The 13,675-nt window shown below is 35.0% G+C and overlaps 1 protein-coding gene across 5 annotated transcripts; it reads right to left on the bottom strand.

Annotated features, from left to right (window-relative positions):
- Positions 1–235: 235 nt before the first annotated feature.
- Positions 236–12,015, bottom strand: PACRGL (parkin coregulated like). 5 transcript variants are annotated; one of them, XM_085578568.1, is made up of 9 exons: positions 11,538–11,674; positions 11,203–11,397; positions 8,976–9,541; positions 7,393–7,457; positions 6,254–6,341; positions 4,900–5,034; positions 3,087–3,194; positions 2,029–2,109; positions 236–669 (listed from the first exon to the last, which is right to left on the bottom strand). In XM_085578568.1, exons 3-9 carry the CDS (start codon positions 9,087–9,089, stop codon positions 613–615), a joined length of 648 nt encoding a protein of 215 aa, XP_085434694.1. In that variant the 5' UTR covers positions 9,090–9,541; positions 11,203–11,397; positions 11,538–11,674; the 3' UTR covers positions 236–612. The 5 variants fall into 5 exon arrangements, with proteins under 5 accessions (XP_085434694.1, XP_021410123.1, XP_021410126.1 ...); XM_021554448.2 differs by having other exon boundaries at positions 8,976–9,106; XM_021554451.2 differs by having other exon boundaries at positions 8,976–9,106; positions 11,203–11,377; positions 11,538–11,667.
- Positions 12,016–13,675: the final 1,660 nt, after the last annotated feature.

Genomic DNA, 13,675 nt, shown 5'->3' with positions numbered 1-13,675 from the left:
ACACTGTATTCTCCAGAGCCTCTGCAGGCTCTCAAAACAACATGCTGAAAATGCACTGAGCAAGTTCAGCCTTGGACCATATGCTGCCTGTTTACTGGGTTCAGCTTCACACCTTTAAAAGCTGACTCTGAAGCAGTCTGTGAGGGCTCACAGTTCTGTGTCTAACCTAAACGTATCCATCTGTGCTGTGTCACAAAATAAGTTATGTATTTCAAAAGCAGCTATACACATGTGATTTAGCACCAAGTTAGATTTTATTTAAGTAATTACAACCAAATTATTTTGCATCACAGAAATATATTAAATATATTAAGACTACAGATATAATAAAGTTGTAATTAAAAACTAAGTAAGAATCAATATTTATTTTTTTTTAATAATAGCACATTAATAGTGTCATTGTAAGCCAAATGCATATACAAATATACAAAGAGAAGTCTTCCATAATTACATATTCACAAACTGATAAGACTCCTGCTCTCCATCATACTAATGGAGGAATAATTAGTATTTTAAGAGAATATATTATACCCCAAATAAGTGTCAGTGATATTTACAGAGAGCTTCTTTCCAAACTTCACTTTACAGTATAAATCACTACAGATTCCTTGTTCAAGAGTAGATAGAACAATAGGTTGGAATTTTAGATTTGATGATCGCCACAGTTGCCTGTTGAAGTAAACAAAACAAATTTGAACTAAATATGGGGCACTAGCACTACATATGACAGTACTCATATAGTCTCTATAAATTGCATAATTCACAATTTTTACTTAGTTATCTTTGTTATTATCAAACAGTAGAAAGCTAAAAATTAATATTTGCTAAGAAATTTACTGTCAAAAGGACTGAAAATAATTAACTGAGAAAATGCACCATTGTGATAACTAATGCTGGAGAGCAAACATCCAAAGTATGGGACATGTAAACTCACAACTGAAATGGGGGACTAATATAAACATGAAATAATAAGGATTTTTATGTAGAGCAATGATGTTCTAGAAGGGATTTCCAACAAAAGTAAGAATCACATGCTTTATAATTAATTTAGAAAATAAATTTGATAAATCAGTTGGATGAATTATATAATATTGCTTGTCACCACAACTTAGTAGCTTGTTTCCAGGTTTTTTTGCTTTATCTTATTATGTTTTTTTTCAAAAGATATACAGAAAGACTTACAAAGCAGGTAAGACTACAAGAAATCAGGGGACTGACAGAAGAATCAGAGGTTAATGACTCACTGGATTAATTATATTATCTTGATCTAAATTTTCAGAACATTAAGACAAGCCATAATTTTCCTTTTCTTGTCTCACTTCATATAAATAAAGAACTTTTATCCTCCTTCACTTTTCGTGACATTTTTCAAGTCTGTAGTACAAACACTGCTACTGCTTTTAAATGAACATGAGCACACACACAAAAAAGAAGAGGCAACCACTGATTATTGGGGCACCTACTGGCTAAGGCACACAAGCTCAGTACTGCTAGGCCTGCCTGTATGGTCCCTGCTCCTCAAGTTATTCCTATTCTTTACAAATAACTATTAAATATAACATATACAACTGTTCATAGGGTCAAGAAAGCAAAATTTTCTCTTCCAGATGAGCATCTAAGTCAGTACTCCTCGTTTTTTCTCCTTTTCTCCTTTGTGCAGCACAGCATTTGTCAAAAGAATGTACAACAGAAGAAACCTCTGCCATCTATTACTTAAAGCATCTTTTTGATTTATAGCCATTGCAGATCCAAACTCTGGGTTAACCAGGGTGGGCTGGAATACAAGATTCCCCCAGGAAAAAGCATAAACCATTAGTGGGAACAGGCAGGCATCATCAATAATAGCAAAAAGTAATTTTTGCAAGAGTAAATCTTGTTGAGAAACATATTTAGTCCCAGGAAATGGAACACCAAGGATGAATCCCAGCTATACTGAAGCAAGAACATGGTAACAAAACCAGAGATGAAAGCTGTTCTGACAATGTATTCAAAAGTGTAGATTACTAAATAAACATCTGATCAACTCACCTTTCCACCACAGTGCTCCAACTTTTGTAAAGCAACAGTAACTTCTTCTCTATATTTCTTGTCCATTAATCTCTTTAAAAGCTATTGGAAAAGTAAAAAAGGTTTGCTGCACAATATAGTACAATATATGCAAAGAGGCAATAATTACCTATTTTGTTACTTTATTCCATCTTATCTTTGCAAAATTAAAACCACAAAGAAACATTACTTTATAACTTGTAACTGATGTCAAAGTATGGAACTGAAGAAAAGCAAATGGAATAAAAAGTTAAACTAAAGAGAAACTTAAATTCTAAGAACACTGATCTGTTAACCCACAAAAATATTTCTTTTTCTTTCACCAAACAAATTTGAAAGAAATATCCACCTTAAAAAAAAGTAATTCTTAAAGAATTGTCCACATGAAAAGTTAACTTTTTTCCTATGTGCATTGAAAGAGATTTCTTGCAGTAGAAATACTTAAAAAAAAAAAAAAAAACTGCTGTAATTTATGTTCTGTATTGATTGTCAAAAGAAGTCCTTTTATTTTGCTGTAAAAGTGCAATTTGTAAGCAGGTTAAAAGCAACCATGAAAAGCCTGTCTGACAGAGGAAGGATGTCCTCAGAATAACTTGGCATAAAAATACTTCTCATGATCCCACTCAAAGCTTATTTACTGATAACGTCCTTGTGCAGAATTCCCATCTGAAAGGAATGAGAATGTTTGCTTCTGTTATATTGAAATGTTCGTGGTTTTGCTAAGATATTCAGACTTAAAATTAAAAACTCACTTTGCAATAATTTTTTCTCCAAAACAAAGCATCTGGATGTTTTCATAAATAGTAGAGAGAAGACTTCCATTATCCTTCACTTTGCATTAACAATAGTTTTTGAACCTTGCTAGAACTTTTTAAGTCACCACATTATAAAAAACCCAAACGACTCACACTGGGTACTGTATGAAATAATGCTTTTCATGGAACTGCCAAGTCCTCCATTGTATCTGTGCAGATAATATAGTAACATCTCAACAAGAATGCCAGGAAAATACAAATTTTATTACAGCATTAAAAACTTACATTTGTGAGTAGAAGTTTAAGATGATCATTAAGAGATGGGCCAACAACAGCACTCAATTGCACTAAAGCATCCAATCCCCTTCCAAATACTTCATCATCTGCATGGGCCTTCAGAAGGGGAAGAAAGAAAGAAAATCCTGTGAGTAAGATTCAGAAAAAGTAAATTTTTCTAAACTTCAATCTTTGCATTATGTATGTACATTATGGAGTAGTTTTAAACACTAAAACTACTGTGCAAATGCTAATTGCTATAATGATACAAGTTTAGAAATAGAGTACAATATGACCGAATATTAGTCTATAGAGGGCAAATTTAAAGCCAAGGCATATTTTTACAGTGGAAAACAAAAGCATCTATGAAATGTCCACACAACTCTTACATTTTTTCTGAGACAACAAAATGAATAATTTGCTCTTGCTGAAATAAAAAAAATGTGGCATGCAGAACAGCTTGCTACACTGATAATTTCAATATTCCACAGCATATTAGAAATAACCTTTCAAATGCTGGTATGTTGGAATTGAGACACACCATTTTAGTTAAAAATTGAATGAATTCTGGATAATTTCTATGTAATTCATAACAATAACTTTCTTTGTTGGAGAAACCGAGGTGCCAATGATTTTCTGCCTCAATTAATTTAGCCCTCTGCCAACTAAACCTGCCAGCAGTTATCAGGCTCCTATCTACTTCTGTGGCTCTTTGTCATCTTTATATTCTCCCACGGGAAGGTTCTATACTTAACTTCTGTAATTGGTTAGTTATGTTGCTTTTCCTTTAGAAGAGAAATAGACTCATACCAACTTATTAAACAACTGTTTTTCCTCTCTAGCATCCAGGCCCTGAACATTTTCTTTTTAATTAGAAATCATGGACTACTTGTCTAGTAGAAGATTTAACAAGACATAATACTAAAACAATGCAACAATAAAAATTATCAGAAGTGTAATATTAATTGGAGGAAGAGACAAGAATAATTTTTCTAATTTTGCCTTTAAGTTAAACCAAAGATAGTGATAACACACAATTCTGAACTTCTGTTACATCTCTGATTTGAGATCACAATTAATTTTCAAACTTCAAGCCATCTCTATTAAATCTGAACTGAAAGACAGCTAGATTAAGGGACAACTACTTAGTAAACCAGAAAGGGCTCTCAAAGACATTAAAAAGATCCAAAAGAGATAACCTTCAAAGCCAGTATCTCGCTTTATTTTCTGATGGTGTAGAAGAGTTAAAAACATTTTTTAAAAATAAGAATGTGACCTCAAACACTATAAATGTATTCTTCCTTTTTCCTCATTGACATATTCTGTAGATGATGCTGTGCAGGACTGGGAGTTGGACACAATGATCCTTGTGGGTCTCTTATTTTGTGATTCTCTTTTACCTTTGTAGCATGTTTTGAATTGTTACATGTAATAGATGAGTAGTTATTCCTACATATTCATTTTACTTCACCTCATTTTTATTTTTTGCGTGCTATTGCGTGGACATATAAAAAAGCCCACAGATATATGTATTTATTTCTGCTTATATTAAAACCTTTAAGAGAACAGTTTAATAAAATTTTCCCATAGCATCTGTCATATAGTTATACAAGGAGTTGCCCATCTTAATTTATATTTACAGACATATTTAGCTAATAAACAAAGGCAGGGTTAACAGCAGAAAGAGAAATCATTCCTACCCCCAAACCAAAAGCCCATGAGATAGATTTATTGCATTAATATTAACCATGTAGTTCCCACCAGTAGAAGAAGAAAAAAAAATCAAACCCATTAAAATCTCTGCATGAAGAGTAAGACATACCAATGCAGCCTTTAAGATTGGAATTAGACGAGGCAACAAGGGAATAGCTTTTTCAGCAGCACCATCAACTAGAAGTAATTCTTTAAAACCCTCCTTGGAAACAAAAGTATAAGGATGTTTTGTCTCTCTTAGTCCCTGTTGCAAATGTAAAACATGATTTTCTTAATACTGAGACTTCTCTTAAACAAAACCTCGTTTTAAAAGTTCCACACAGCAGCAAGACCATGTTTAGATTTTGTCAGATCAGTTCAAAACATAAGTACACTAACTCCACCATGTGGAGCCACTAGGTACAACCCTGCTCACAGAATATTCTAATTTATTTTTCGTTTAGAATATTGAATTTTAAAACTCACATTATAAATACTACCAATTCAATCAATATTTGTACCTCACTACCTTTAATCTAACAACCCAAGGTATTTTTTCAATGAGACCATGAACTAGAACAGGCCATATTTGAATAGGGGTTTTGTGCCCTGAAGGAAAAAAAGAATGGAAGGTGAACTATGGAAGGAAAGACACCCACACCACATACATCTCTATGCAACACTAAAAACTTGTAGATAGCACAAAGATACACATCTAGTGAAGGTCTGATTGGCAAAGATTTAAAGATTTAAAGCCATGTGTCTGAAGACTTTTTTCTAACAAAAAAGAAGTTTTATGTTACCTTAGAAATTGACAGTTTTGTTTAGTATTAAAAAAAAGAAAAAAAAAAGAAACAAAGGGATAAAATAAACAAAGAAAACAAAAAGGAAAAACAGGGGGAAAAAACGGAAAAAATAATAAAGAATGTATGCCATCTCAATATATGCACTTTATTCTACCTGCAACATTGGATTCAGCATTTCTTTAAACACTTGGAACATATTTGGTGATAAATGTCACAGATGATTCTGAGAAAACAGAAGCCTCAACACAGTGTATAGTATTTCTCTTCCACTTATTTACAGGATCCTATTTCCACTGTACTAATTCAGTCTACTGAGGAAAGCATTCTTATTTCATAAGGTAGGTGTTACATACAAAAATAAGCAAAATAATTTAGTTTACAAAAGAATCTGCAAAACTACAAATTTCATTCAACAGTTGGGCATCTGAGATGCGGTCTTGCATTTGATCAGTATCTTGAAGATTAAACAGCTTGACTTAGCTCTCCCAGAAAGCTCTAACTAAAGAACTACAAATAGCAATGTTCTTGACCATTTTCATTCATACAATATCCTCAAAAATATTTTTTTTTATATTTCTCTAGTAGCTGAGCCTAAACTAGCTAACTTAGATTATTAAAAAATGACATTTGCAAATAGGAAGTGATTGTGTGCTTAATGTTGCAGGAAATTGAGCTTACCTCTGCCAATGTTAAAAGAAGATCAAAGGGAACAGTTTCAGGAGGGCATTCCCACTGCAGTTTGTGCTTTACTGATCCATGCACTAACCTATATAAAGTTTTAACAAAATAACATATATACTACATAATTTATTGCTAACACTATTTGCTTTAAGTGTATCAGCAATTAGTTTGTTGTATTCTTACATTATATACACAATGCTCTCCTTAGTGCAATTATATGATCACAGAATCAACTAAGTTGGCAAAGATCTCTGGGATCATAGTGTCCAACTTGTGTATATCTATAATGGTTAACAGTGCAATTATACTAATTTCCCAGAATATGGCAGTTTTCAAAATTCTGCTCCTAATCACATAGAAATCAGAAAATAAATGTTATAAAAATTATAGCTGCCTCTCATGCCAACACAGAAGATACTCCTTTTCCAAAGTTACTTATTCTGATAAGTATATCAAGAATCCTCAAGTAGCAATGGGTAAGGGAAAGCAGTTGAAACTGAAGGGAGATCATATTGGAATTTACTATTTACTCCTACGATACAAATAAATGTATTAATGCTATGTATTAATGATTATTTTATACAATTATATACATTGTATACATGTACATCTTATTAATGATGGCTTATATTTTTGTAATTCTGCATCCATGTGACAAAACACCAGAATATTTATTGTCCAGACAAATATATAACTAAGTAACTTAAAATACCCTAAACTTATATTTCATGTGCCTGAAAACTACAGAATAGGAAATCAAATAACATGTTGTCGTACTACTAAGGCTGTGAAAGGTCTACTTATTAAGATGGCACTAATTTTATTATCTTTCTTAGTAGGGATAAGTAAATACAATTACCTGAAAATACCATTTGTGAAAGACGTTTAGGAAACCAAGTGTGCACATACTTAACTATTCTTTAAAAATGTGGTTTCAATATTAATACAGCATAAAAAAATGAACCACAATAAGACAATTTCAAAGACATGGGAAGTTGCTTTCTGCTCTGAAAAGAGTTAAGTATCAGAAACTTTTCCAGAATTTAATGGAATCAAATAACCTAACTAAAAGATGAAACACAAAGAAACATATTTCATAATATATTTAGTAAAAATAAGAAGCAAACCCAACACACCTGCACGGAATGCCACCTCTGGCATATGTAGCAGCAAATGCAGATGGTTGAGAATAAGCACGAAACTGTGAGGACAGAAAAAAAAAAGCATTATTTATTTATAATAGTAATGTTTTATAGCTATTATGAATATGTTAAAACAGACGTTTACCATAAAATGAACTTAATCATATGAGTCTAAATCAAATTTAAAGAAATGCAGCTATGCAGTGGAAAACATGTAAGTGATACACTTATGTGAAAACTGCTTTTAAGACTCATCGGTCTGTGGAGTTGTTAAAATGAATAAAGATGTACAATCAGTGGTCTCCTGATGGAATCACTTTATTTTTCTTTTTTTTTTTTCTTCCAAATGCTAATATTTATGTCTTACAGGCTCTTTCCTAGGCAGAGCAAGGAGCTCCCACTTCCCTGAAGTTCTTGCTGTTATATTGGTAACATGCAGAAGGCAGTTTTACTGCAATTCCATCTTGATCTGGGTATAGACAAAAATATATGGTGGCAAGACGTGGGAGAAACCCCAAATACTGGGCAAAATGGTGGGAGGGCACTGCAAATGCACAGGGAGGTTCATACTGGGTGAGATTCTAGGAAGGACACACTGGAGAAGGAAACTAGGACTTTCATGCAAAGAAAAGCTGCACAAGTATTATTTTCGTAACATACATGCTTCTTATGCATATGAACTATTATTTATTAGCATGATCATTTAATGCTGCTTCCCAGATAATACACTTTATCAAAAAGCATTCAGAAGGAAATACCATGAAATCTCAATTTTCATCTTTTGTGTGTTTAAACCTATATTAAGATTAGTAGAATTGTGTTCACAGCTTAATTTTGGTCATTGTGCTACTTGCAAAGAGATTTCAAATAAAAAAGATGCCCACATTAAAGTATTCAGCCTCTATTTATTAGTAAAGTACCTCTGCATTTCATTCACTTTGTAAAAAGCTTGTGACATTACTAATTGCCAAATTATATGGCCCAGTGATGAACTACAATTCATGCATTCAATGTTAGTTCTTCAGGCATGGGACTTCCAGGAAATAAACAACTCCTTTCATTACTACTCTCCCAAGAATACAAATTTTTCCTGAAGGATTACATAGTCACAGTAACTGTGAGTTTCAAATAATGCTCACTAACAATTAATTTGCCAGATGTTATGAAGCCTTGAATACCTTCAATATGCCATGTGATTCTTGGTTTCATTGCATAACTGAAATAAGTTTGTCTAAAGCAGCAGGTGACAAAGCTTAGAAGTAAGAAAAAAACAACCCTTTTTTATGCTTAGCTCTAAATCTCTTTTTAGGACAATCATACATAAAAAAATAACAGTTACCATCCAAACCACAACTGTACCAAAATACATTTGTATAGAAACATAATAAACAATGTTATACGTTCAGGCATTTGAGCTTAGAAGATAAGGTATATATGATTAATAACAAAAGTTTAATTTCAGTTTAAAAAATAGTACCAGAAGAAGCATGTCCTGCATTCAATTTCATAAAGTAAGGAACACTCTTCAAACCACAGAGGGATTTTAACCAAACAAAACAACCACCATTTACACATACTGGATCAATAGTTTTAGGATTCAGCTTGGCACTAGGCTTTGGCTGTGATTCTGGAGAACGTGTCTTGCTTTTCTGGGCTGCAGACTTTGTTTTTATTTGGATGCCTGATGACATTCTTAGAACATTGCTTCCTACAAAAAAACAAAAAAAAAACCAAACCAAACCAAACAAACAAAAAAAAAAAAAACCCAAGAAACATTAAATAATTTTCATTCTTATATGACAGAATATAAAGGGTTAGAACCCCCAGGCCAAAAGACTGACATGAAAAAACAAACAAGTAAATATGAATAAGTGCACTGGGAAAGAGATGCTTATTCTAATATATCGGACACAATGTATGGGGCAATTGTAATAGTCCTGTCACTCCATATTTCAAAGGCACACATTTCCTAACCTGCTCCTCTTTACTTTTGTTCTTTGAGACCTGCAGCAAAAGTGAATTAGATACAGTCTGCTTTTAGGGTAGCCTACAAAAATATTATTAGCAATACAGGCCTCAGAAGAAGAGCCCAGAGTCAAATGGGTACAGTTACATCAGAAGAAAGCAACAATTTGAGGAAAGTCTAGGATGAAGGAATGAAGCAAGTACATTCCGGACACAAAACCCAAATCACAATCAAGAAGAGATGAGAACAGAAATGTGAGGCAGCCAAAAAAAAAAAAAAAAAAAAAAAAAAAAAAAAAAAAGAATACAGAAAGTTAATTCCAATTCCACTAAGTACTTTTTAAAAAAGACTGCAAAAATAACTTTGTCTACATCATTTAATACTGATTTAAGTACACTTATCTTCTGTAAGTCAGTGTATCAGCTACACATCACTACAAATGTATGTAATTGGGTTGAAGTGTCCCTAATAAAAATAATATTTCTCTACTTACTTAACATAACAAGTCTGATATTATGATGAATAATATAAATTATTCCTGGGAGATTACAAGATTTCAAATATTAATAAAATTATAAATAGTGAAAACCCTGGTTTTGAATATTATAATGTTCAGTAATTTTTGCTGTGGTGTATTCTTCATGAAAAAAAAAAAATTAGTAAATAAGCCATTAGATTCTTATTGTTAAAAAGCAATTACACCATACAGAAATGAAAATAGGAAGCCACACACAGAAACAAACATTGCCTCAAGGATGAGTAGTGTGCTTGCTGTCGAGCCATCACCCTTGATGACACCTATTTTTGGTTTTTTTTAAATATGATTAAATGCCAAAGACTGAGATCAGGATGAATCAGAGACAGATTTGCCATGCTACTCTCTTGCCCTCAGCTTTATCAGCCACCTGCCCTAATCTCTGCCAGACTCTTGCACGTGCACTCCTTGTTTAGCTTGGCTATTCTAATTCTTCCCTCTGAAATCTTTAGGATTGCTTCTGTTTCTGGGAAGTGATAAGGTCCCAGCATATGTGTAGATAGGCTGTCTCTATGACTTGTGGAAAGAATTAAATGAAGCGCCCAATCTTACTGAATGCTGCGAAACAACATATAATAATGACTAGCAAATCAGCTAAAATACAAAGCAAAACTAAAATTGAAAGTTTAAATCAATACTTCTTTACTGATGATTTAATCACAACTAGTAATTCAAATATCAGTTCACCTACTGTACATTTTGTTTTCTCTTTCCTATCATTTCCAGAATGTGGCCTGTCTTCACTGAAAGTAATCACAACTAGTAATTCAAATATCAGTTCACCTACTGTACATTTTGTTTTCTCTTTCCTATCATTTCCAGAATGTGGCCTGTCTTCACTGAAAGTCTTTAACATAAATAATACACTACAATTAGTCAACTAAATCTCTTCAGAACTCACAGAAATTTACATGACACTTATGGGGACTATTCTTGTAACCAGAAGTCAAATGGAAAACATTAATATAGAAATAAATCTACTGATGTACTGATTTTGTATGTCCATTTATTATCCTAAAGTTCTAATCACATTAGCGTTAGAAGACTGATTTTTAACTGTCAGAAAATTAAGAAAAAATAGTTTCATACTATAAAAGTACCAGGTAAGTTCTTGACAGCATCAGATGTACCACAAAACATTGCTACCTGTGTCAGACTTTGAAATTTACAAATAATACAGTCAGCTTGCTAATACCTATATAAATATTTTTCTCAGAAAAGTATTTAGAAGTAATTGAGATGTTTTTTTCTCTCTTTTCCAAGTAGTGAAAATACATGCTAAGATACACTAGGTAGCACTGACCAGAAAAAGTACTTTTCACAAGGAGGTCTCACTGTTCAGAGATGAATGCTCTCGTGTAGCGAGGAGTTGGAAGGGTCACACGTTTTTGTAGAGAGATCAGACAGGTGAAGCACAGCCGTGAATCAAACAGGCGAGATTTGATACAGAAGTGACCCATCTACTGGCAGATGACAGGCTTCAAATAAAGGAGCGGCACTTTAAACAGAAATAGAAGCACTTTTAAGAGATATCTTTCAAAGCAGGAAAAGCGCAGCCGGGAGCTCGGGATCTAGAAATCGCTTAAGGCAGGCAGAATGGAAGTCAGTAGGATCTGAAAGGTGAGGCTGCTCCCTTACCCTGCTGAGTGCCGACTCTCCCGGAGTGCAGAGGCAGAAACACAAGAGCGGCTCCGAGCGCCGTCAGCGCCGAGAGGCTCAGGCAGAGAAAACCCGGCGAGTACCCGGCCCGGCCCTCCTCAGCCCCGCGGGACATCCAGGGACCCGCGGGAGCCGCCCCGCTGCCCTGGGTCCCGCTGCCTGGGCACACCGGGCTGCGGGCAGGGCCGGGCTGCTCCGGGCAGGGCCGGGCAGCTCCGGGCAGCTCCGGGCAGGGCCGGGCAGGGCCGGGCAGCTCCGGGCAGGGCCGGGCAGGGCCGGGCAGGGCCGGGCAGGGTCGGGCTGCGGGCTGCTCCGGGCAGGGTCGGGCAGGGCCGGGCAGCTCTGGGCAGGGCCGGGCAGGGTCGGGCAGGGCCGGGCTGCTCCGGGCAGGGCCGGGTCCCTGACAGTGCCGTCCCCGCTCCCCGCGGCGCCGCCGACGCTTCCTGCCGGTTGCCAGGGTAACTACGGGCCGCCGGCAGCCCAAATTTCCTCCGTTCTTGCTGCAGACGGAGCGACAAGGAGATTAGAAGATCTATTTTTTTTTTTTTTCAGCCTACCTTGTGTGCTGTGATTAAATAAGAACGGTGACTTTTCAGATAACATCTCCACTCGGTTTTATCCACTTTTTAAATACCTTCCCAGGTATAGAATCCCCTCATACAACACCGAAAGTTCCACTGGAAATATAGCATCACATCTGAGCGTGGTAAATGAGCTTTTGGGTAAAAGGCTACTTTTTAACTTGACCATGAGAGTGCTTTTTTGCTTTCTTCAAGAAATGTGTATATTAATTCATGCACACACAAAAAAATCTTCAAGCAAAATGTTTCCTTGGTTTGCTTAAACTGGTTGGGATACAAACTTTCTACCATTACATTATTTCTCACTTCTCTCATTTCTACTGCAGAACTGAATGTGGATAAGTGAGATTATTCTCATGATTTTCCACAGGAAAAAAAATTGCACTGACACTGGTGAAAAGTAGTCATAGACTATTTGAAAAATACCATTGGTATTAGATTTTGGGCAATGAAGTCATTCATAATTGTTTCTATCCAACTTAAATACTTTATATGTGCCAATAATGGTGAGTCAAAAGTGAGGACATTTGCAGACTTAAAATAGGACTGCATAACTGAGTGCCATTGAAATGCATTAGTGCAAGAGACTATTTGGAAATACAAAAAGAAAATATCTATAAATAATATTGGAGAAGGGAAGATTTCTTTTTTTCCTAAGTGTTTTTAACTAAACTCAAGAGACATTATAGTACTTTAACAGAACTATTTTACCCTTCCTCAATACGGAAAGCAATAGAAAAAATGCCTGTCTTTTTATTCAAAAATTTTATGGACTGATAAATTATCTCAGAAAAAATCCAATATTGTAAAGCAGACCATTAAATCTTTGAAAATCACACTGTTATAAATGAAAATTTGTCCAGCCAAATTAATATAAAAAAATTAAAATATTTATTTTGCAATCAAATTTTATCTAGCCAGCCGCAAGGAAAGGACAGAGCCAAGCCCGGGGTCAGCCCTGGGTGTGCAACAAGGAGTCAGCCTCAGCAGAGGTTTTCCCCTATGCCCACACACCTCCATCCTGGCCCAAGCAGTTTTTATAGGGAAAATTCCACCCGAGGCCAAGATTTCAGCAATCAGTCTTTTCTTCTATTCAGAGTCCATAGGTTAATAAGATTTTCCTTTTTTGGTGATGAGGAGAAACAATTCAGTGTCCGGAGTAGGTGAATTCCTGATGAGATTTTATGGGAAGGTTGCATTCAGGGAAGGCTGCATTCACATGTATCTGTCTGAGGATTTCTGTGATATCCATCTTGGGCTGTTTACGCGATGATCAGCACCCAATGATCGACATCTAACAAGTATCTAATATTACATATTTTATACAAGAAATGGTGTGAATTATATTTACTATACATAACAACACTAAAAAATGCAAACCAGCATGATCCTTTCCAGGATGAGAAAACAAATCTGCCTTTTTTTTTGATCAAGGTTTATTTTTAGTTCAGTGTTTTGGGATCATTTTATCCATGGATCTGTAATGGCCGCTTTGTGAGTACAGAGCAGACCACAGCTATGGAAGAAGCAGTAGCA

This window comes from Lonchura striata, chromosome 4, assembly GCF_050655825.1.
Source record: "Lonchura striata isolate lonStrDom1 chromosome 4, ASM5065582v1, whole genome shotgun sequence".
NCBI lineage: Eukaryota > Metazoa > Chordata > Aves > Passeriformes > Estrildidae > Lonchura > Lonchura striata.
This window is presented reverse-complemented; position numbering and strand designations above follow the sequence as displayed.

What these genes read in the sequence shown, in the direction of transcription:
- PACRGL (XM_021554447.3), bottom strand. Translation starts at nt 11,673, where the DNA reads ATGTCCCGCGGGGCTGAGGAGGGCCGGGCCGGGTACTCGCCGGGTTTT. An exon ending in GAGAGTCGGCACTCAGCAGG is followed by an intron (nt 9,107 to 11,537) that starts GTAAGGGAGCAG and finishes GTTTTTTTGTAG; the next exon opens with GAAGCAATGTTCTAAGAATG. An exon ending in TTCTTTTAACATTGGCAGAG is followed by an intron (nt 5,035 to 6,253) that starts GTAAGCTCAATT and finishes CATTTGCAACAG; the next exon opens with GGACTAAGAGAGACAAAACA.